This window comes from Macrotis lagotis, chromosome X (genome assembly GCF_037893015.1).
Source record: "Macrotis lagotis isolate mMagLag1 chromosome X, bilby.v1.9.chrom.fasta, whole genome shotgun sequence".
NCBI lineage: Eukaryota > Metazoa > Chordata > Mammalia > Peramelemorphia > Peramelidae > Macrotis > Macrotis lagotis.
In genome coordinates, this window is record NC_133666.1 from 223,904,644 (window position 1) to 223,929,872 (window position 25,229).

The 25,229-nt window shown below is 35.6% G+C and overlaps 1 protein-coding gene across 1 annotated transcript in view; it reads left to right on the forward strand.

Moving 5' to 3' along the window:
* The first annotated feature begins 1,344 nt into the window (after positions 1 to 1,344).
* LOC141503001 (adhesion G-protein coupled receptor V1-like) overlaps positions 1,345 to 25,229 on the forward strand; it is a 138,767-nt gene continuing 114,882 nt past the window's right edge. Inside the window, exon 1 of the mRNA XM_074208064.1 lies at positions 1,345 to 1,463. Coding sequence (XP_074064165.1) covers positions 1,407 to 1,463 — 57 coding nt within the window. The 5' untranslated portion in view covers positions 1,345 to 1,406. The remainder of the gene's footprint in view (positions 1,464 to 25,229) is intronic.

The following is a 25,229-nucleotide window of genomic DNA, read 5'->3' on the forward strand; positions in this document are numbered from 1 at the left end:
CCCCTTTGTACTGTGTACAGAGACATAAATAGAAATTTGTGTGTGCATAGTGGGTCCAAAGTTTGCAATCTACAAATTCAATTCACAAATTGTGAACTGATTTTGGCAAATTATTTGACCATGGCTCAGACATTTTTCCAAACTTTGAGTATTTTGCCATAAGTCAAAGCAGATGTATGAAGTTCTTTTATTGTTTAATATTTATTTGTACTAAAAACAAACCTACATGAAAATTAGCTATCTCTAGGTATTGTTTTTAGCCTTTCTATCAGGGAGCCATGATGACCTCCTTTAATTACACTAGGTTTTGCTCATGTGATTCTTATCTTATTTTTACAGTGAGAATCACAAACCAGAAAAGCAACATCAGTAATTTTCAGAGACACCTACCTCATTTTGTTTCCTTTTCCTATAAATCCCTTTCTTCTCAAATATGTTAAAGTTGCATCAATAACTGCACATATGATTCTAGGTTGAACTTGAGAGATATGTTGATCTTGAGGTCTGTCCAAAGACTTGCCAGTTTCAGAGTCTATTCAGTTGACATTTCATTACAGGAAAATACTTTTGTTCATCAGTACTAAGATCATGGAGTTATAGATTTAGAGCTAAAGTGTCCAGTTAATTCAAGTCCCTCATTTTTACATAGATCTGCTACTTTTTCTGAATCCTATGTGATCTACCACATGAATATTAAAACTACTTTTTAAGCTTCAAACACCCAAGAAGAGAAAAGAAAAGGGAAATTTGCACTGAAAAATATGCTGGATTGAAGGATATTTGAAAATATATTCGTAAATGTCTAGGGAAATATACTAAAATAATCTCCATTTTGAGTTCTTAGCTTTATTCCCAGCCTTAGTTCTCCATAAATAGAAGAGTAGATGATATGCTTGATATTATTTTTTTCCTAATAGAAACAATTCTTATATCTCTTTTTAATTTATGTTCTCAGTACATAGATCTGGCAAATAGAAGGGAGCCTTGCAACTGGTGCCCTCTTACCTGTCTGGATTCTGATCCTGTGGGAGAATCTCTCTTAGAGTTGGGTTGGAATATATTTTCATTATATTCAAATGTTGATGGTATTTTGTGTTTAGTCCAGCAGGTGGTAGTCTAGGAGAGGAACAGCTCCCATCTTTCCACATCTACTCAACTCCTCACACACCCATGTGCAAAGAAGGATGCCAATATGGCAATGCAACTTGTCACCACTGAGCCTAAAAATGGAAATTCCAGTATTTCTCTTCCATTATTATTCTCAGTACATCCCCACAATTTCACAAGAAAGGGACCAAGAATGGATAGTCAATATTTTGAAATTATTTTTCTTATTTCCAGAAGTCCCACTGGTTTTATACCTGTTTGCCCTGATTTCCATTACATGGCTTTGGGGAGGACTACACATGGCTTATAGACACCTCTGGATGCTGGTTCTCTTCGTCATTTTTAACAGCCTGCAGGTAAGACCCAATCCTTGTCCTGTTCCAGAAAACAGATATTCATCCATGACTTGATAATGGTCTTGAGACTTGGTAATTTTATTCAGATGTGCCAAGTGGCAGATGAAGGTGATTTTCACTAACACAATGTCAAAAGACCCTCTGGGAGCAAATTCTTCAGTTTTTGAAATGTAGATTGAAACCCAAACTGTTCTTTACATGGAAAAATATACTGCGTTTTAGTACCCTTCCCACCAAAACTGCAATAGAATTCTATACTGTTTTTACAAGATCTTCAATTCAATCCAGCTGACAATGGGGGACCTGATTTTGTGTTTGGAGAACTTGGCAGAAGCAACTCTATAACTGTTGTGCCTCTACTTTTATATTAGGATTGAGATTCTGCCCTTAATACTCAAAAACATAAATATGTTGAAGAATGAAAAATGCTCATAGAGTTTAAGGCAGTCACTTTCCAAACATGACAGTGGGAGTGCCACAAAATTCTTTTGGTCCAATGTGGAAAATGATTAACATCCCCCACGTACTGTAACACTACAATTCAGGGACTTGAATTAGTCTCATGACTATGCTCGGAGAGTATAACTAGAAATTATATAACCATAGCAGGAATTAAAGTTATCCTTTTTAGTTACTCTTGCTAAATGGAAAATAAATTATGCACTGAAATGAACAAATGGAACAAATGAAGGCATTTCTCTTAAATTTCTAAAGTGGAAAAAAATCTGTCCTAGGTTGTAATTCCTTGAATTTACAAGGCATCTTTGAAAGAGTAAGATGTTGACCATAATGTTGCAAAAAATATGGTCCAAGCCCCTTGTTCTTCCTATTGTTATCAAACTCTCAATTGTGTGGTTCATTCTATTGATTATATAAAGTAGCCCAAAGTATATTATGAAATTAGGGAAAGGTAGGATTCAAAATAGATTAACAAGTTTAGAAATAATAAAATTGATTTCTGGCCAAACATCCTTGGAGGACTGTTGAACTTACATGTGGATCAGATGAACTAACATTTGTTGGTTTTATAGGTCAGATATACCAATATTTTTTAGGTAGATAGATCAGATGTGGCAGTATTTATTGATTATCTATATGCAGAGTTCTGTGCTAAACTTTGTAAGGGCAACTATAGCAGAACTCACATCTGGGACAAGAACCTTGGATTCCAATCCTGACTGTTCTCTTAATTAGTTTGGTGACATCAGGTAAATCACTCCACTTCTTAAAGTCTTCTGGAAAATGGAAAATTTAGCCTAGATGATCCCTAAATTCTCTTTCAGTTTTCTTCTTTAAGGATCCTATAATTAAAATGTGTAGAAATACTGCTACCATATCTGAAATCTAAAACACCAGTGAATATATATACAAGTATAACTATGTAGCAGACCATATGCATATGTATACTGCATATATAAAAATTAACAGCATAACCAAAATTGAGTGAGATTCATTAAACATCTTCAGACATAATAAATTTTGCACTTAATATGATCAATAAATGTTTATTTATTTGAACTCAATATAATTTCAACACTAGACCCTTTCAGAAGCTACCTAAAGAATGCTATCTAAAAGAATGCTTATTTAGAATGCTACTTAAAAAGCAATTCTTTTTTTAAAAAAATTCTCATCTTGGTAAAAAAAAGTAGCAAATTGTTTGATTTACAATAAGAAGAGACAAGAAACTCGGTCATTTCCCAAACATACTATTATAATGCAATAGTTTTTTAAAAAAAATTGATCAGTGGGGAAGAACTTAGCGATAGCAATGCTTCTCAGTGAGTATAAATTACTTTCCTGGTTTGTTCAATTCATATGTCATCATTATATACGCCTTTTAATCTGCCCGTGTCTCAGTCTCCCTTAGCATACAAGTATGTTTTTCATAACTTGGTGCTCTTGTGAGGAACTCTGCTATCAGAAGTGTCCTGAGGTACTTGGACATATGTTTTTGTAAGGATAACATATAAGGAAGGTTCATTCCTTTGAAAAGTTTGCATTAACATCTTTACTGTTAATAATCATAATCTTAGTAATTAACATTTATGTAGTGCTTTAAGATTTTAAAGCACTTTACAAATATCACCTCATTTTTATCTCCATAATAATCCTGAGAACTATTATTATCCTTATTTTATAGATGAGGAAACTGAAACAGAATAAGAGGAAATGACTATAGGGTCATAAAGCTATGTCTGGTTAGAATTTGAATTCAGGTTTTTCCATCTTCAAGTCCAACATGCTATCCTCTGCATCATCTGCCTACTTTCACATTCTTCTTGATCACTTTAATATAAGAAGTTTAGACTACTAACAAATACAATAATGCATTTGCCTGTTGGACTAGTCGATTTAAAACACTTTGGATTTGTGTGTGTGTGTGTGTGTGTGTGTGTGTGTGTGTGTGTGTGTGTGTGTAGCTTGTTATAAAGAACTTATGATTTTTGACTAACCTACCTTATATATGTATTCACCACAACTCAAATATTCTCTTTGCTTTGAATAGTAGATACTTGATAAATATATGATGATGGAGAAAACTATTATTCAGAATGTATTCTCTGTGAAAGATCTTCCTGATGATTCTCCATCGTCCTACAGTAACTGGGGTTGGTAGCTCAGGTTGATATAGCATTTTAGTATTATTCAGTCAAGTTCAACTCTTTGTGAACCCATTTTCTTGGCAAAGATACTAGAATTATTTACCATTTCCTTCTCCAGCTCATTTTTCCAAATGAAAAAACTGAATTGAGACAAACAGGGTAAAATGACTTGCCCAGGATCATACAGCTAACAAGTGTCTGAGGTCAGATTTGAATTCAGTAAGATTAATCTTTTTGACTTCAAGCACAGCACTCTATCCACTGTGCCTAATGTGGCATTTATAATCAAAAACAAAATTGTGTGCATTAAAGAATTTGATGAAGACTTTGCAAGAAATCTGACTTGGACTCTCTCTTCCTCTGACTACTTAGAAGAAGAACAAAAAAAACCATTATGTAAGAGGAAAAACAACAAGAAAAAAGACTCAGAAGGTAGAATCAGCATGGTATTAATGTCTGTCCTTCATTTTTGAAGAAGGCCATGACATCAGGGAGGTGATACCATGATATACACATGAATTGAATTTGAGTGAGGAGGCTGTGCTAAGTCACCAGTTTCACTTTCTCCTCCAAAGTCATGAGTCCAGTGGCCAGAAATGCATCAGGATGAATGGAAATTGTTCTGGTTATGAGGCAATAAGGGTTAAGTGACTTGTCCAAGGTCACACAGCTAGTAAGTGTCTGAGGTCAAATTTGAACTCAGGTCCTCCTGACTTCAGAGTCAGTGCTCAACCCACTGCACCATTGGGAGAAAATTTATGATGAGAAACAATTCTGAAATGAACAGACCTTTAATGAGTATTCACTAAATATTTGATTGATTGGAGGTAGGGAAGAGCTAGAATCTATCTTTAAACATAAGACTGGGGGCGGCTAGGTGGCGCAGGGGGCGGCTAGGTGGCATAGTGGATAAAGCACTGGCCCTGGAGTCAGGAGGACCTGGGTTCAAATTGGGTCTCAGACACTTAATAATTACCTAGCTGTGTGGCCTTGGGCAAGCCACTTAACCCCATTTGCCTTGAAAAAACCTAAAAAAAACCAAAACAAAACATCAGACTGAGTTTTTGGAATAAAGCAGAATTTTAGATTGCCAACCTTAGAAATATTTTCCTTCCCAGTGATCTATTACTCCTATTACTTTATCTTTTCTGTTTCCTTCTTCCTCTGTCTTTATTTTCATGTCTCCTGTCTCTATTCTTCATTTTACACATGAAGAAACTGAAGCAGTGATAGATCTAGGAACTCAACAGACTTGATCCAGGAAGTAATTAGAAAACTGTAGTTTTTTTGGTTTGGTTCTGATTTGGTTTTGTTTGTTAGGGTTTTTTTTTTTGGCTTGCCCAAGGCCACACAGCTAGGTAATTATTAAGTGTCTCAGACCCAATTTGAACCCAGGTCCTCCTGACTCCAGGGCCGGTGCTTTATCCACTATGCCACCTAGCCGCCCCTGATTTGGTTTTGAGGAAGGTCATGCCATGAGAGAAATATGGTGCTTTATAAAGATTAGTGTAAAACTGGTGTCCAAGTTAGCTTGAAGTAGGAAGCAAAGAAGACCAGTTAAAAAGCTGTTTCTGTGTCCTGGGAGTCTTGGACTAGAATATGTGAAATTGGTGGGATGGAAGAAATTGTAAAGACATTTGAAGGTAGAACTTAGTTCCTAATGTGCATGTAGTCATCATTGCTACCTGGGGTGGGGATTCCCCTTTTCCTTCATTGACAGTCTTAAATGAGATGATGCCTGAGGCTCAAGAAATTCTCACTAATGAGGAGAAGAGGGGTGTGGTGGGAATCACCCACTCCCTTTAAAGTTTACTAAGTAGAAAAAAAAAGAAAAAAGAAAAAGGTTACTGAGTAGGCTTTTAGTCATCATTCCTCTTTGGCGCAATGCTTCCTTTCCATCTTCACAGTTATCAAGGGACTAATATGGAATTTCTATAATCATCTCAAAGCATGAGTTTTTCAAATCTATTGTAGAGTACATTTCTCTTCCCATGGAGGGCATGGTCATGGATGCACCATATTATACATATCAATTGGGAGCTTATATCTTCATTTTTGCCTCTATTTCTTCTCTCATTTGCTTCACTTAGCTTAATACTTTCCTATCCACATCAAAATTTAAAATCCTACCCATGATTTCAACTATTCCAAAATATTCCCCTATAATTTTAGACTTTATCAATCTCCCTTTACTCTAAATGCATAGAGTTTTTGCAGTCTATTGTAAAGAATTTATCATTTGATAACATGTTGTCTTATACCATTTATAAAGTAGTTATTCTGTCTGCTATATTCGATGCCCTATCCAGGGCAAGGATCATTTTATACTACATCTTCAGTCTACCATCACCACCTCCCCCAGTACCTAGTACAATGCTGAGTACTTAGGAAAAATTAAGTAAAGATCTGTTCATTGATTCAGGAACAATTTCTTCCTCAATATTGTACTGCCATTGCTAGGTAGTTCTCTCATCACCATCTGCCTTCTATAGTCTTTGTTTATTTAAAAAAAAAAGAATGAAAGAAAAAGCCCTCTACCAAAGTCCTCTGTTTTCTCAAAGACTATGCCAGTGGAGTTCAAGCTCTGACAGGTTCTACTATGTTAGTGAAGTTTCAAGTGTAGCTCTTGGAAATATTGTCTGTTTTTCCAGGAACCTAGTTAATCATGGAAAAGGATCTCATAAATAAACTGGTCATCCATGATGGAACTTTTCTAGCAGTGACAACCCATGAAACAAACCAAAATGGCTTTCAATTCCATGTAGCGCCCCCCCCCCCCCCGTTTCTCTATAACAGAGAAAAAAGAAAGGGATCAGAGGGTACTAAAAATCACAAAGGTTTTAGATTGTCCATGAGAATTCATTTAACTGTCTTTATTTTAAATGTGATGTGCTCATTGCATAACTAATGAGAAGGCCTATCACTGGAAGAGCTAAATCATCTTGTCATTCTAATAAATAAAACCTGAAGAAGGAAGTTTTAGCTAAATGGAAGGATGGTTCACAGGTATTCCTTGAAAAGACAAACAAAGAGTTGTAAGAGCAGGTTTTATCATATACCCTAGAGCCACAAGAATTATTATTTCATGGAATGGTTGATCATCACATATTTTAGTGCTAAGCATAAGGTTTTGCAAATTGATCACTAAGATCACTTAGACAATAACATTATTCACTGAATATGAAAAAGGAAGAGAAATTCTCTGAAGACAGTGATAAGAACTTCCAGTCAAATTAACATATATTGGATATTTTATGAGGTGGGATGGTGGAATGTACAAAAAAGTATAGATCAGACAAAAGAAATGAGAAAGGTTCTCAATCATATAGAAGCCTCACAATTCTGTCCTAAACATTTTCTTCTAAAAAAATTAATATGTCTCAAATATGATAAGGACCAAATAACATCACAAAAATGATAGGAAAAAGATCATTAAGGACATGGGAATTATCGCAGAATGGTTTTGTTTGCATAATCAGATTATCAGCTAATCATAACTAAGATCATAATTTATAATAAAGAAAAATTATTATGAGAAAAATATATGATAATACAGTTTAAAAGATTTAACTTTGAATTACTTTCAACAAACTATTAAAAATGAAAAATGGGGCATAGACCAATGTAAATTAATTCCTATTGCCAGGAAGAGCTCAGAAAACCCCTTAGCAAACATTTGGCATTCTTGCCAAATGGTGAGAGATGGCTGCCAAAGGCAACACCAATTCAGAATACAAACTATTCTATAAAATCTTTTGAAGAGGTTAATAGATGATAATAAGCAGTACCAACTCATAAAGCTGTAAAAAAAATGGATGGATAGAGAATAAAACCAGTCTAAAGAAGCCATGACACATTATCCAGCTAAGCAAAGTCATTCCAAGGATATTCAAAGATAAAAACAGAAGAGTTGACAAAAAAAAGGAAAACTGGAAAAGATTTGCAAAAACTTGCAAAAACTGCTTGCAAAAACTTTTATCTCTCAAGAATAATTGAACTCTATCCTTGGATCCTAATATCACAAGTCCTTAACAAAGGAAATAGATATACTACTAAAGAGAGCACAACTTGGAAAAGTAAATGATTCAATCAGGTTTATGTAAAAGAGGCCTAAACTGGAGATGACAATTGTTCAGATAATACAGGACTGAGCTACAAACATTGTAAAGCAAAAAGAGGATACCAAAGGCATGGAAAAGACTTTCATAATTTATTGATTCCAGAAGAAGCAAACATAAGAATATCAACATATACAGAAATATATTTCTGTTCTTCCAACTATATAAAATATTTAAGGGTTAACTTGTATGAATTGAGGGCATCTTTATGGAGGGCAATGGTAGAGAACAATGAGACTTTTTCAAATGATGTAGAACAATGGACCATATCTTTAGCCTCTTTTTTAAGGTTTTTCAAGGCAATGGGCTTAAGTGACTTGCCCAAGGCCACACAGCTAAGTAATTATTAAGTGTCTGAGGCCAGATTTGAACCCAGGTACTCCTGACTCCAGGGCTGATGCTCTATCCACTGCACCACCTAGCTTCCCCAACCAAATCTTTATCATATCACAGTTGACCAAAAGATGTAAAAAATATACAATATGAGATGTACTTACTTTTTGTTGAATACTAAAAAAGCATCTGATTTGTTACAATATGGAACTTTATATACTCTTTTATGAAAAGGTGTCCCATTTCCATATATCAGGATCATTCAAGATTTCTTGGAAGATGTAGCAACAAAAATAACCCTGTTCAAAAGAAGAAGCATGTAATAGGGAAATTTTATCTCTGCTAAAATCATTGCTACTGAATGGAGGAAATTTACCTCAAAATCTAAGAAAGGATATTCTGTGGACAGTGAAGACCTCCTATTTATAGAGGACCTTGTATTGATTTTATCAAGTCCAAGACACTATAGAGTCTCCTATTATAGATCTGTAATCACTCAAAGTAATTTGACCTATCTAGGGATATGCTGGTAAATATTTCACAATTGGTTCTCCAGAAAAAAAATTATTCACATGACATTTAAATTTAACCTGTTATTAACATTTCCTCCATCACTTTAAGTCTAAACAATAAAAAATCAAGATGTTATTTGTAATGCTTGCCCATATTTAAGTTATAACTGCTTATGCTGAAAAATGTAACAATTAATTTCTATGAACCAGTTCAAACTGGCTCTGGTATAACCCCCTGAGCTTATCTGATCATACATGAAAGACCAAGCCAATGAAAAGTGTCTATTTTCTAAATTGTCAAATTTCAGCCTGCATCCATATTGATTCCTGTAGAGCTTGTCCAACAGTATATAGAGTGACAGTGAACTAGGCATAGACTTGAAAAAGGAGAAGTGCAGCTTGGGTTGTTTTTGGAAAATTTCAGGGTTCTTTTGTTGATCCTGTTTCTTTCATAATTACTACTACAAAGGTCAATTTTCTCAATATGCTTTACTGGTGGTGCTGCCTAGTAGCAGGACTAGCAAGATTCCTGCTTCTAAATATTTAAAGATGAACAAATACATAGAATAAGTGGAAAGACAAATGGTGGTTTAAAGCAGAATGCAACATAAAACTGAAAAAGTCCAGGAATTGATGAGGGAAACAAGATATGTTAAGGAATTCCATAATAGGAAGAGAAGATGGGCTAGGGTTAACAAGCCAAAGTAGTCTGCTCATCTACAAAATATTGGGAGAGAGTGAGGAATGTCTTCAGTAGGTTGGGGGAATCCCTGTGGTTAATTTGTAGAAGGATTCAGATGAAATTCCCACAAGACAGGCAGGCATGGACAGGTTGGGAACTTTATCATTAGAGCAGAGGGAACTCTTAAATCAGTAAGAACACAGATTCATTTGATTCTTTAAGAAAATTAGTGACAGTTGTCATTAACTACATTCACTAAGCATTCTTTGGATAGATGAAATCATTACAATCACAATCTGGATTAATGATATTGCTTTATATAGAGAAGATCTTACTCTCTGACAGCACAGATCCTTGCAAGTAGAAATTATTTCATTCATTATATTTATACCCCTGGTGTTTAGCTCATTATCTGTCACAGAAGACAATAATTAGTTGATTAACAGATTAACTTTTTATATTTTATATTCAATTACTTGCATAAATCTACATTATTGCAAGTAAAAATAAATGAACTTTGACTTAAGAGAAATGACTAATGCAGAGTAACATCAAATAACTGAAAACTAAAATAAAATTGAAATATATTAATAACACATTATATTCGTAACTGAATGAGCCCAGTTTCCTAAATCTATAGTCAGCAGACTGTATTTATGCAACTTGTGGGAAGAAGGAAGTTTTCTGTAGAAGCAGACAGGAGGGGAAAGGTCCCACAGCAGCATTGACCTTCCTTCCTCATGTCCTACCTCTCAAGAGGTGACTAGAGCAGCTGCTATTCTGCTTGCTGCCCCTATCATTTTCCCAGATAATGAACAGCAGCTCCCGGCTTGCTGCAGTGGGGCTTTGGAACGTGTCTGAAGGATACAGACACCGATCCCATGGCTGGTAGCCACACGTACACTGCCTGCTGGCTATGTCTCAGTAATCTCTGCTGGCTGTTTGAATTGCGTCCATGCAATGATTCAAGCAGGCGGTTGAGAAGAGAGTAGCAGAGACGTTTGCTTGGTGTTCATTGTGATATGTAACATACCTTATAGTGAACTAAATTTCTGATATTTTCAACAATATGAAAATCCTTATCCTTCAGGGTAAAGGTGATGTCACCTGTGAACTGGTGATGCCTTATGTTTACTGATGATACCTTTGCCAAGTACACTTACAAGCAGCTTAATTTATGTGTTGTTTGTGAACCTGAGTAGTAGGACTACAGACTCTATTTATGAGAGCTTTTTAGACAGACTATAGGTAGCTTATATGACCTCAGTAGCATAGAAAGAATTTTCTCCAGGCCTACCAGTCTAATCAAACAAGCTCTCATTCAAGGTTTATTATGTTTATAGGCATGTGCATACACACACACACACACATGCATAAGGAAGGTCTCTGCTGAAGTACACATACAGACATAATTGATTTTGACTCCCCTCCACTCTAGGAATATTTAAGGTGATAGATTTTGTAACTCTGTAAATAATTCTGAAAAATTACATTTATGGATGGAACATCTGTCTTTTGCATGATGGCCAGAATGTGTTTTGTGTCTGAATTGCTATAGAGCTTGAATAACTGTTTTTCTGGGTTGCTATAGAAGAGATTCTTACATTGGGTGGAGAATTAGACTGCATGAGTCTAAGGTCCTTTCCAAATCTTAGATTCTGATCTTCTAGTCTTTAATTGCATTGTGAATTATGTTATTTAATTGTTGTCTAAAGTTCTTGGAACTTCCTAAACAAGTCATGCAAATAATTTTGTAGAGTAACAAAGAGTGTATGGTGTATTAAAGAACAGCCATATTTTTTTATAGTGTCCAGACTTTCTTTTCTTTCTGCTTTTACTTGGTGAGCTCATCAGTTTCAAAAGTTCAATTATCTCTTTGCAGATAATTCCTAGCATTATATGATCTCCTTCTCTCCAGTCCCACAGCATCAGCTGCATATTGGACATTTCAACTGGATTTCCAGTGGTATTTCAAACATAACATGTCCAAACCTTCTTTATTACCATAGAAGAAACCATGCTCCTCCTAATTGGGATCCTATTAGGATCATAAATTTAAAAAGCTAGAAGTTACCTTAGGAATCATCCATTTCAATCTACTCATTTTACAAATGAGGAAATTGAGGTAAAAAAAGATTATTTAACTTTCCAAAGATTGTCGGGGGTTCTAATAGTAAAAATAAGATACTAATAGAAGTATTTAGATTTTGAGACTAGCACTCTTTACAGTAAGCAAACAGGCAGCATTTGACACTTTTTCTTTTCTAGGCACTGTGATAAGCATCAGAGATACAAATATAAGCAAGATTTAAAAAAGACATTGCCTGACCTCAAGGAGCTTGCATTCTAATGGGGTGGGGGTGGGGGGGAACAACACATAAAAAGGAGCTGAAAAGTGGATCATTAGTAGAGGGATGGGTGGAAGACTCCACAGAGGGACAGGGTGATGAGATTGAGAGAGTTAAAGCACAGCCAGATGGTGAATGAAGCCCATCCTCATTACTAGAACTCAATAATGAGAGAAGGGAGTAAGTTTGACGGAAGAATTTTCTAAGATGAGAAGATCTCAAATAAATGGGGGTAAATTTAGGGTAAAAAGGCAGTTTAGACATGTAGAAAGAAAGAAGAATAACTAGAAGGAGAATGAAGCATGGCTAATCTGGGCATATGCACAAAATGGAAGACTCCAGAAAGATTCCCCAGTGGACAAAGGGGGACATCATGGTAAAGGGATGTTTCAGACTGAAAGGACCACAGCACTGAAGGAAGTATACCATCCTATTCTCCAATGAATAAATTAAAATTAAATTAAAATTAAAACCTTGTGTTGTGAATAATAATGTGTTAAATACTTTTTATTAAGATTTCAACAACTTTCTTGTATTTTCATAGCCTGTAGTCACAGAAATTGCTTCCTTTTTTGGAATTCTTTTTTTTAATTTTTAAAATTTTGTTTTTAAGCATTATTTTCCTTTTAAATTTTGAGTTACAAATTCTCTCCTTCCTTCCCACAGCCTCCTCTACCCACTAAGAAAGCAAGCAATATTGATAGTAATTATACTTTTGAAAACATGTAAAATATATTTCTATATAAACCACATTTCCAAAAAAAGCAAGAAAAATAAAGGAAGAAAATTATAATTCAGTTTGCTCTCAGATTCCATCAGTTCTTTCTTGAGATGGATGGCATTTTTTCATCAGAGTTGATCATCATTACAGCATTGCTGTGCACAATGAACTGTGTACAGTTCTGTGCACAATGAACTTCCAGTTCATCTTACTTCACTTTGTATCAGTTCATATAGGTGTTGCCATGTTTTTTCGGAAACCACAGCACAATACTACTCTATTACAAGCATATGCCACAACTTGATTCATTCACAATTGATGAACGTCCCATCATTTTTCATATTTTGCCACCATAAAAAGGGATGCAATAAATATTTCTGGACATATTTCCTTTCTCTTTGATTCTCTTTGATCTCTTTGATAGTGGTTTTGCTGGGTTTTATAACTCATTGGTCATAGTTCCAAATTGTTTGCCAGAATGATTGGACCAGTTTGCAACTCTATCAGTGGTACATTAGTGTACATATTTTTTCACATCCCTCCAGTAATCTGATAAATGAGGTCATTCTACAGAGTTTGTTTTAATTTTCATTTCCCTAATCACTAGTGATTTAGAACTGTTTTTTCATTTTTTCATAGATAGCTTTGATGTCTTTTTCCAAAATTCACTTGTTTATATCCTGACCATTTATCAATCAGGGAATGGCTCTTATTTTCATATATTTGACTCAGTTCTATACTCAGTATATATGTTTGGGAAAATGAAGTTTAATTGCATAAAAATTTAATATTACTCCATTGTCTATGGTTCCTTTTAACAAACTGATTCTCTTTTTAAATATGTCTAATTTCTTTGAATGAAAGCATGATGGCTACTTCTGCCTTATTTTAATCTAGTTAAAACATACTAAATTCTGCTCCAGTCATTTTACTTCTATCTATATGTGTCTTCATGTTTCAAATATATCTCTTGTAAACAACATATTGAATAGATTCTTGTTTTTAATCCATTCTGCTCTCTGCTTCTGTTTCATGAGTGAACCCATCCCTTTTACATTCACAGTTAAGATTGTTGTGTATACTCCATCTCATTTTCTTCTTTTAGTTTTCTTCTCTTTTTGTTTTATCCCTTCTCAAAAGCCTATTTTGTTTCTAACCACTAACTCCCTTAATCTGTCCTCCATTTTATCATCCTCCCAACTTTCTTTTATTCCCTTCTCACCTTATTTTCCTATTGGGTAAATTACATTTCTATATACAACTAAATATGTGTATAGGTGTATATTCTTCTCACTATGAAACAATTCCAATGAAATTAAGATTCAAGTATTGCCTTTTCACTGAAAGAGCTTTTTCTTACATGCCTCTTTTATGTGAGAAAATTACCCCAATTCTTCATCTCCCTCCCCCTTCTCTCAGTGTATCCCTCTTTATCCCCTTCATTTTTTTGGAGATCATTTCAAGATAATTGACTCACATCCACGACCTTTGTCACTGTAAACTCATTTTAACTGCCCTAATAATGATAAAAATCTTGGGATGCCTCATCTTCCCATATAGGAATGTGGATAGTTAAACTTTATTGAGACCCTTATAATTACTCTTTCATATTGGCCTTTTTAAAATTCTTTTCCAGTCTTCCATTAGAATGGCAGATATTTTTTGATTCAGTTTTTGGTTTTTTTTTTTATCAGGAATGCTTGAAACTCTTCTGTTTAATTAAATATTCATTTTCCCCTCTGGATTATCTTCAGTTTTGCTAAATAGTTTTCTTTTTTGTCATCATAGCTCCTTTGCCTTATGGAAAATCATATTCCATATTCTACTCTTCATGTGAAAGCCATTAAATCTTGTGTGATTCTGACTTTGACTCCACAATATTTAATTGCTTATTTCTGGCTTCTTTAAGTATTATTTTCTCTTTGACCTTGTAGTTCTGTAATTTGTCTATAAATTCCTGGGAGTTTTCAAATTGGGATCTCTTTCTGAATAGGATTGCTTTCTGGCTGTAAGACATCAGGACAGTTTTCTTTAATAATGTCTTGAAATATGATTTCTAGGACCTTTTGAGGCCATCAGGAAGTCTAATAATTCTTGAATTATCACTTCTTGTTCTATCTTTCAGATCAGTTGCTTTTTTAATGAGAGTTTCTTCTAATTTTTCATTCTTATAATTTCATTTATTGTTTCTTGATATCTCACAGAGTCATTAGCTTCTAATCACCCAAATTTCTAGGAATTTTTTTTTAGGTTTTTTGGGGTTAAGTGTCTTGCCCAAGGCCACACAGCTGGGTAATTATTTAGTGTCTGAGGCCAGATTTGAACTCAGGTACTCCTGACTCCAGGGCCAGTACTCTATCCACTACGCCAGGAAATTATTTTATTCAGTGAGATTTTGTACATCTTTTTTTTTTCCAATGACCAGTTCTGTTGTTAAGGAGTTCCTTTCTTCAGTGAATTTTTATACTTCCGTTTCCACTTGGCTTATTCTGCTTTTTAAGGAATTCTATCTTTTAGTAAGTTGTTGTGCCTCTTTTACAATTTGGCCAATTCAGTTTTTAAAGTGTTTATTTTCTTTAACAAATTTTGCCTCTTTTTGCATTTCTCTAATTTCTTTTCCCATTTTTCCTCTACTACTCAATCTACTCTGTCTTTCTTTGCAGTGGCTATCATATAATTGAAATGCTTTTTCTTTTTTTAAAAAAAATTTATTTTTGTTAAAGATATTATTTGAGGGTGGAGCCAAGATGGCGACAAGAAGGGATCCAGTCTTAGGAGCTCTCTGATAAAACTCATAAGCTAAGGACTCTAACTAAACTTTCGAGAGACAAAACCCACAAAGGGACCCAGTGAGGCAGTCCTCCTACTCAAGGTAACCTGGAAAAGAGCAGAAAGGCTCTGCTCCCCGGGGTCGGAGGGGGCAGCCCACCAACAGGGTGGCCCACCAGAGCAAAAGAACTTCAGCCTCCCGGAGGCAGCCCCAGGGCGCTGGGAGCCACGGCTCTCAGCAGCAGGGGAGTCTCCTGAGCTGCACCCAGGGGAGCACCAGGCACAAAGTGGGGGAACAGCTGGGGGCCTCTGCCAGAGCGAGCATGTGGAGCCTAGACACAAGGGCACACAGCCAGCTGCTTGGTCTTTCAGCAGGACAGACCTGGAAACAGAAGCAGGCTGAGCTGGTAAGCAGGAGTCCCCCAGGGCATGAGCCCATTGAACTGAGGGAGGGGAGTGAAGAGAGAGAGACTGCTGAGCTCTGTCCTCTGCCTCTAGAACAGGACTCTGGGTCTCTGACCACATTCAGATCCTGATCCCAGTCTAGGCCCCCCCCATAGAACAACAGGGCCCCCCCCCAACTCGGCCCCATGGCAGAGGGGTGCGCATATGGTCATTCACAGACCAGGAGGGAGGACAGAGCCTCACACACTGAGACCCTTGTGGGAGTGTCCCAAAAGCTCAGGAAGCACCCCAAAACCAGGCCAAGGCTGGGAAGATGAGCAAGCAGAGAAATAAGAGGAAGACTATTGAGAAATATTTTGCTCATGAGCCCAAGAAGGATCAAAATACTCAGTCTGAAGATGAGGAAGCACAAGCTCCTACATCTAAAGACTCCAAGAAAAACAGAAATTGGGCTCAGGCTATGATAGAGCTCAAAAAAGACTTTGAAAATCAAATGAGGGAGTTGGAAGAAAAACTGGGAAAAGAAAGGAGAGAGATGCAGGAAAAACATGAAAATGAAGTCAGCAGCTTAGTCAAGGAAATCCAAAAAAGAATGCTGAAGAAAATAGCATGCTAAAAGCCAGCTTAGGACAAATGAATAAAACAGTTCAAAAAGTTATTGAGGAGAAGAATGCTTTAAAAAGCAAAATTGGCCAGATGGAAAAAGAGATAAGAAAACTCCCTGAGGAGAACAAATCCTTCAGACAAAGAATAGAATTCAGGGAGATTGATGAATTTACCAGAAATCAGGAATCAATACTTCAAAACCAAAAAAATGAAAAATTAGAAGAAAATGTGAAATATCTCATTGAAAAAACAACTGATATGGAAAACAGACTTAGGAAAGATAATGTAAAAATTATTGGAATACCTGAAAGTCATGATCAGGAAAAGAGCCTTGACATCATTTTCAAAGAATTACTACAGGAAAATTGCCCTGATATTCTAGAAGCAGAGGGCAAAATAGAAATGGAGAGAATCCACCGATCCCCCCGAGAAAGAGATCCCAAAAAACCAACCCCTAGGAATATTATAGCCAAGTTCCAGAACTCCCAAGTCAAAGAGAAAATATTACAAGCAGCCAGAAGGACACAGTTCAAATATAGTGGAGCTACAATCATGATCACACAGGACTTAGCAGCAACTACATTGGAAGCTCGTAGGGCTTGGAATACAATATACTGGAAGGCAAAAGAGCTTAGAATGCAGCCAAGAATGAACTACCCAGCAAGGCTGAATGTCCTCTTCCAAGGATAAAGATGGACTTTCAATGAACCAGGGGAATTTCAAATGTTCCTTTTTGAATGGCCAGAGCTGAACAGAAGGTTTGATCTTCAGATACAGGACTCAGGTGAAGCATGGAGATTGGAAGAGGGGGGAAATATGAGGGACTTAATGAGGATGAACTGCATGTATAGAAAAATGATACTGATAATATTCATATGAACCTTCTCAGTTAATAGAGCAGGTAGAGGGAGCTTTTATAGTTGAAGCACAGGAGAAAGCTGAATTCAAAGATAAAATATGGTGTAAAAATGGAGTCAATAGAAAAAAGGGAAATGGAATGGGAGAAAGAAAAAAGAGAAGGGGAATAGTCCAAGATATTTCACATAATAAGATTTTTTTTATTACAATGAGCTATTACAATGAGATGGAAAGGGGAGGCAAGGAGGAATGAGGGACTCTTCACTCTCATTAGAGATGGCTAGGAGAGGAAACAGCAAATATACTCAATGGGGTATAGACATCTGGAGTAAGAAGGAGTGGGGAGCAGGGGGAAGGGGTGGGGATGTGAATAAAGGAGGAGAGGATGTACCATGGGGGGAGAGTGGTCAGATATAACACATTTTCTTTTTTACTTCTTGCAAGGGGCTGGGATTGGAAGGACTACCCAGGACCATAGGGCCAGGTGGATTCTGGGCCTAAGGGGTGGTATAGGGGCTCAGGGCTTCTTGGCCCCAAGACCAGGGATCTGTCTGCTGTGCCACTCAGCGACCCTACAGCAGAGTAAGAGTGAAAGGAGAGAGAAAATATACTACATGGTAGTGGAGAAATAAGAAAGGAGGGAGTTGCGATCAGCAATGGCAATGTTGGAAAAATATGGAAGTAACTTTTGTGATGGACTTATCATAAAGAATGTGATCCACCCATGACAAAGTTGTTGGTGTTGGAACAAAGACTGAAGCACATTTTTTGTTGTTATTATTTGGGGGAGGGTGCAGGGCAAGTGGGGCTGGGTAGCCTGCCTGGGGCCAAATAGCAGGGTGATCTTTGGGTGTCTGGGGCCAGATTTGGATCCAGGTGCTGCTGGCTCAAGGGCCAAGGCTCGGTCTGCCAACCAGCCACCCCTACTATTATTACTATTTTATTTTATTTTGGGTCTTTTTTTTTTCTTCTTTTTGGTTTTTTCAGGGCAGTGGGGATCGGGTGGCTTGCATGTCACATGGCTGGGTGATTGTTGGGTTTACAAGGCTGGATATGGCCTCAGGTGCTTGTGGCTCCAGGGCTGGTGCTTCGAACATTGTGCCACCTGGCCATACCTACAATTATTACTATTATTTTTTTATTTTAATTTTTTTCTCTCCCCTTTACTTTTTTCGCCCAAGCAAGTCTATCTTTATTCATGGGGGGAGGGATATTTTGTTTACTTGTAAAGAAGAATATTTTATTAATGTAAAAAATCGTACAAAATGAGAATAAAAAATAGATTTAAAAAAAAGATATTATTTGAGTTTTACAGTTTTCCCCCAATCTTGCTTCTCTCCCCCACCCCCACCCCCCATGGAAAGTACTCTGTCAGTCTTTGCTTGGTTTCCATGTCGTACATTGATCCAAATTGGGTGTGATGAGAGAGAAATCATATCCTTAAATAAGAGAAGAGAAGTCTAAGAGGTAACAAGATCAGACAATAAGATATCTTTTTTTCCCCTAAATTAAAGGAAATAGTCCTTGCACTTTGTTCAAACTCCACAGCTCCTTATCTGGATACAGCTGGCACTCTCCTTTGCAGACAGCCCAAAAATGTTCCCAATTGTTGCACTGATGGAATAAGCGAGACCTTCAAGGTTGAACATCACTCCCATGTTGCTGTTAGGGTGTACAGAGTTTTTCTGGTTCTGCTCATCTCATTCAGCATCAGTTCATGCAAATCCCTCCAGGCTTCCCTGAATTCCCATTCCTCCTGGTTTCTAATAGAACAATAGTGTTCCATGACATACATATACCAGTTTGCTAAGCCATTCCCCAATTGAAGGACATTTATTTGATTTCCAATTCTTTGCCACCACAAACAGGGCTGCTATAAATATTTTTGTACAAGTAATGTTTTTACCCTTTTTCCTCATCTCTTCAGTATAGACCCAGTAGTGGTGCCCTTTGGGCATCCAAATAGCTCTCCAGAAGGGTTGAATGAGTTCACAGCTCCACCAACAGTGTAATAGTGTCCCAGGTTTCCCACAACCCTTCCAACAATGATCATTATCCTTCCTGGTCATATTGGCCAATCTGAGAGGTGTGAGGTGGTACCTCAGAGAAGCTTTAATTTGCATTTCTCTAATAATTAATGATTTAGAGCATTTTTTCATATGGCTATGGATTGCTTTGATCTCCTCATCTGTAAATTGCCGTTGTATATCCTTTGACCATTTGTCAATTGGGGAATGGCTTTTTGTTTTAAAAATATGACTCAGTTCTCTGTATATTTTAGAAATGAGTCCTTTGTCAGAATCATTAGTTGTAAAGATTGTTTCCCAATTTACTACCTTTCTTTTGATCTTGGTTACATTGGTTTTATTTGTGCAAAAGCTTTTTAATTTAATGCAATTGAAATCATCTAATTGGTTTTTGGTGATGTTCTCCAACTCTTCCTTAGTCATAAACTGCTCCCCTTTCTATAGATCTGACAGGTAAACTAGTCCTTGATCTTCTAATTTGCTTAAAGTATTGCTTTTTACGTATAAGTCCTGTTACCATTTGGAGCTTATCTTGGTAAAGGGTGTGAGGTGTTGGTCTAATCTAAGTTTCTTCCATACTAACTTCCAATTATCCCAGCAGTTTTTATCAAAGAGGGAGTTTTTAATGCAATGGCTGGAGTCTTTGGGTTTATCAAACAGCAGATTACTGTAATCATCTCCTGCTTTTACACCTAGTCTATTTCACTGGTCCACCACTCTATTTCTTAGCCAGTACCAAACAGTTTTGACGACTGATGCTTTATAATATAATTTTAGATCAGGTAGGGCTAAGCCACCTTCTTTTATACTTTTTTTCATTAAGCTCCTGGCAATTCTTGACTTTTTATTTCTCCATATGAATTTACTTACAATTTTTTCTAACTCATTAAAGTAATTTTTTGGAATTTTGATTGGTAGGGCACTAAACAAATAGTTTAGTTTTGGTAGAACTGTCATTTTTATTATATTAGCTCTACCTATCCATGAGCAGTTGATATTTGCCCAGTTGTTTAAATCTGATTTGTGTGAGAAGTGTTTTATAATGGTTTTCCAAAAGATTCTGAGTCTGTCTTGGCAAATAGACTCCCAAGTATTTTATATTGTGTGAGGTTACTTTGAATGAGATTTCTCTTTCTAGCTCTTCCTGCTGTTTCTTGCTAGACATATATAGAAAAGTTGAGTATTTATGAGGGTTTGTTTTATAACCTGCAACTTTGCTAAAATTGCTAATTGTTTCCAGTAGTTTTTTGGATGATTTCTTGGGATTCTCTAGGTAGACCATCATGTCATCTGCAAAGATTGAGAGTTTTATCTCTTCCTTCCCAATTCTAATTCCTTCAATTTCTTTTTCTTCTCTAATTGCTGATGCTAACATTTCTAATACAATATTGAATAGTAGTGGTGATAATGGGCACCCTTGTTTCACCCCTGATCTTATTGGGAATGCCTCTAGCCTCTCCCTATTGCATATAATGCTTGTTGATGGTTTCAAATAAATACTGCCAATTATTCTAAGGAACAGTCCGTTTATTCCTACACTCTCTAGTGTTTTTAATAGGAATGGATGTATTTTGTCAAAAGCTTTTTCAGCATCTATTGATATGATCATATGATTTCTGATACGTTTGTTTTTGATATAATTGAGTATGCTAACAGTTTTCCTAATATTGAACCAACCCTGCATTCTTGGAATAAATCCTACTTGATCATAATGTATTATCCTAGTGATAACTTGTAATCATTTTGCTAAAATTTTATTTAGGATTTTTACATCTATATTCATCAAAGAAATAGGTCTATAATTTTCTTTCTCTGTTTTAACTCTTCCTGGTTTAGGTAACAGCACCATATTGGTTTCATAGAAAGAGTTAGGCAGAGTTCCATCTTTCCCTATTTTTTTCCAAAGAGTTTATATAGAATTGGAACCATTTGTTCCTTAAATGTTTGGTAGAATTCACTTATGAATCCATCAGGCCCTGGAGATTTTTTTTAGGGAGTTCAATAATGGCTTGTTGAATTTCTTTTTCTGAGATAGGGTTGTTTAGGTATTTAATCTCTTCTTCATTTAACCTGGGCAACTTACATTTTTGTAAATATTCATCCATTTCACTTAGTTTATCAAATTTATTGGCATAGAGTTGGACAAAATAATTTCAAATTATTACTTTAATTTCCTCCTCATTGGTGGTGAGTTCACCTTTTTCATTTATGATACTAGCAATTTGGTTTTCTTCTTTTTTTTAATCAAGTTGACAAGAGGTTTATCAATTTTATTGGTTTTTTCATAATACCAACTTTTGACTTTATTTATTAATTCAATAGTTTTTTTTTGCTTTTGCTTTTATTAATTTCTCCTTTAATTTTTAGAATTTCTAATTTGGTATTTAATTGGGGATTTTTGATTTGTTCTTTAATGTTTTTAGTTGCATGTTTAGTTCATTGATTTCCTCTTTCTGCACTTTATTCATGTAAACATTTAGAGCTATAATATATCCCCTGAGAATCACTTTGAATGAATCCCATAGGTTTTGGTATGTTGTTTCATTATTATTATTATCTAGGATAAAATGGTTAATTATTTCTATAATTTGTTTTTTGGTCCACTCATTTTTTAAAATGAGGTTATTCAGTTTCCAATTTGTTCTGGGTCTATATCTCCTTGACCCAGTATTGCATATGACTTTTATTGCATTGTGATCTGAGAAAGATGTATTCACTATTTCTGCCTGTCTGCAGTTGATCATTAGGTTTTTATGTCCTAGTACATGGTCAATTTTTGTATAAGTTCCATGTACTGCAGAGAAAAAGGTATATTCCTTTCTATCCCCATTCAGTTTCCTCCATAAGTCTACCATATGTAATTTTTCTAACAATCTATTTACCTCCTTAACTTCTTTCTTGTTTATTTTATGATTTGATTTATCTAGATCTGATAGCAGGAGGTTGAGGTCTCCCACTAGTAGAGTTTTGCTGTCTATGTCTTCCTGTAGTTCTTTCAGCTTCTCCTCTAAGAATTTGGGTGCTGTCTCATTGGTGCATATATATTCAATATTGAAATGAGATTTAAATGCTATTTCTAATGTTTTTTATCTTTAGTTTCCTTTAACATTTAGTTCCAATGCCACCTTTTGTACAGATCTTTCCTAATCTCTCATATGTGAGGCTTTCCTTTTGAAATTATCTGTCTTCTACCCTGGGCACCTCTTGTAAGTATTTGTACACACATTGTCACCCTCATTAACATTATAGAAGTATCACCAGGTCATAATTGGTGAGTGATCAGGATGAACCAAGATTCTTTGACATTAAAGCCAGTATAACTTCCCAATTCAGAACAATTTCATTTCTCAGTAAACCTATATGTCTCTCTGAAAATAGATATCTGTATACAAGGATATTTATATAGATCAATGTTGAGCTGATCTTTCAGTGGGAACAAGAATTCTAAGCTTCCTAGAAGAATAATATCTTTAAAATATTTTTGAGAGATGGGTATGTACAAAGTGATGAAAATTACTAGATCTTACAAGCTTACTTAGATTTATCTGAAATTTCATTTAGCCTTGAATGAAAAAAAAGGTTGAGTTTTATCAGAAAAAATTACCTTTTTTGCAATCTGAAATTTATAGTACTTTTATTATCTTTCCCATGATAGACATTTCTTTCTTGATATTTGTAGCCAACTTTTTTGTCTGTTTTTTTACTGATCTTTTCACTGGTCTTCCAACTTAAAGAAGTCTACCCATTGCTGAGGAATTAATAATTCTCAGACTACCAGTTCTGTCTATTGTTATTTGCTTGTCTTTTGAACATTAATTAGGTTATTTTTTTTTGTTTTGGCCCACTTTCCTTTGCACTTCAGCATATCTGTTTAAGTATAGGCTTAAATGATCCTTCAAATGCTTTAATTCCCTACACTAGCAGCCAATGCACTATCTCTAATAGTTAATGAAGGTATTTCTTAAATGTTAAAACTTTTTCACATTTCCCATTCTCACAAAACACAAAATTAAAAAACCAACAAATAGTGAAATATGTACATGGCATAAAATTCAACACTTGTCTAACCAAGAATTAATTAAAGTTAGAGAAAACTTGATCCCATTTCATCTGTCAAGGTCAAACAATCTGGGTCAACAGTAGAAGCACATACATGTTCCAACTGCTGTCAATCAGAATGTGAAATCTTTGATAAAGGATTGCTTGTCCCAGCTAATTCATCTACCTCTAAGATCTTTAAAGGAAACCATTGTTTTGTTTTGTTTTGTTTTTTAATCCCCATCTTTTTCCACAGTTTTTTAAAGCAGTATATTCAATAAATTTTTATTGATTGCTTGATTTAGTAGCTCATAGTAGTGGTCAACTAACAAATGGTTATAACTTAGCAATTCAAATGCAAACAGACACTAATTCCTTGAATGCTAATTGTCCTTTGCTCCTCAAAATGTAATGTACATCTATCAAAAATGTTTGCATTCCAAAGTATTCACCTTAATTAGATAAAAATTTATACTCAGTTTCAAAGTTACATGAAAAGTCATGGAGGAGAAATGAAGGGAGGCTTCCTCTCTTCTGTTTACAGAACAATCAAATCTGTTGCTGCTTCACTTCATAAGCCTAGAAAGTAGTTCTTCCTCCAGAATTATTTCCATTTCACCACTTAGGATAATTGGTTCTATATTTTAGTAATATAAGAATGATAATGAAGTTCCTCAAGTAGGAGTGATGGACAGGTTGTATGATGTGTTCTGTTTTAAGTGTCAAAACTGAAAAACAACAATATGATTCCACAGAAGCTGAAGAAAGAATAAACATACCCACAAAATAGCATGCAAATTTAATTTAAGAAACTTTAAAAATAAGCTATCATTAGCTGCTAATTTGGAAAACTTGAACAGATTCACATCTACAAATTAGACATGCACTGGAAGGAGATGCAAACTAAAGGTTGAAATGAGGATTTCTTGCAACATATTTCCTTTCTTGGGGCAGTTCAGTGAATAGAGCACCAAGTTTAGAGTCAGGAAAACCTGAGTTCAAATCCAGCCTCAGACATTAAGTGTGTGAGCCTGAACAAGTTACTGAAAACTCTTTGCCTCAGTTTCCTCATCTGTAAAATGAACTGGAGAAGGAAATTACCAAGAAACTCCCAAATGGGGTCACAAAGAGTCAGATCCAATTGAAATGACTCACCAACAACAATTTCTTTTCATATCACCACCAAAGCCAGGCATGTTTCTCATTAAAGGAAACATTCTAAGTGCCCACATAATATCTGACCTTGGACAAGTTATTCCACCTTTCTGGTCTAAGTTTCTTATTTCTATAAAGAAGGGGGTTGTAATAGATGACCTTTAAGGTCCCTACCAGCTATGATACTCTGGGCCTATGATTCTAGTTACTTTTGAATGATACTTTATTATTTCCAAAGTCTAGCTATATTCACCTTTAACAATTTAAGTATTATTCCCATCAGATTATCCTAGGGAAGATCCCAGATTTTCCCCAAGAAATAGATTTCTTTTTTTCTTGAACTCTTTGCCCTATTTTAGGCATTAGTAAAGTTGTCCAAATAACAGACAACTTGGGATTTTATAGGTGATATCCAAAACAGGCCTCAAAACTGGTAGTTTTCAGGTTGGATAAATAGCAATCTGGCACAAGGTGAAAGAAATCTAAAAGAAATGATACCTCAAAGGACTTTATTTTCTGTCTAACACACACCCCTGAAACCTCAAAATGTTTTTTTAGATTGATTCTAGATTGAATGTAATTCCTCAC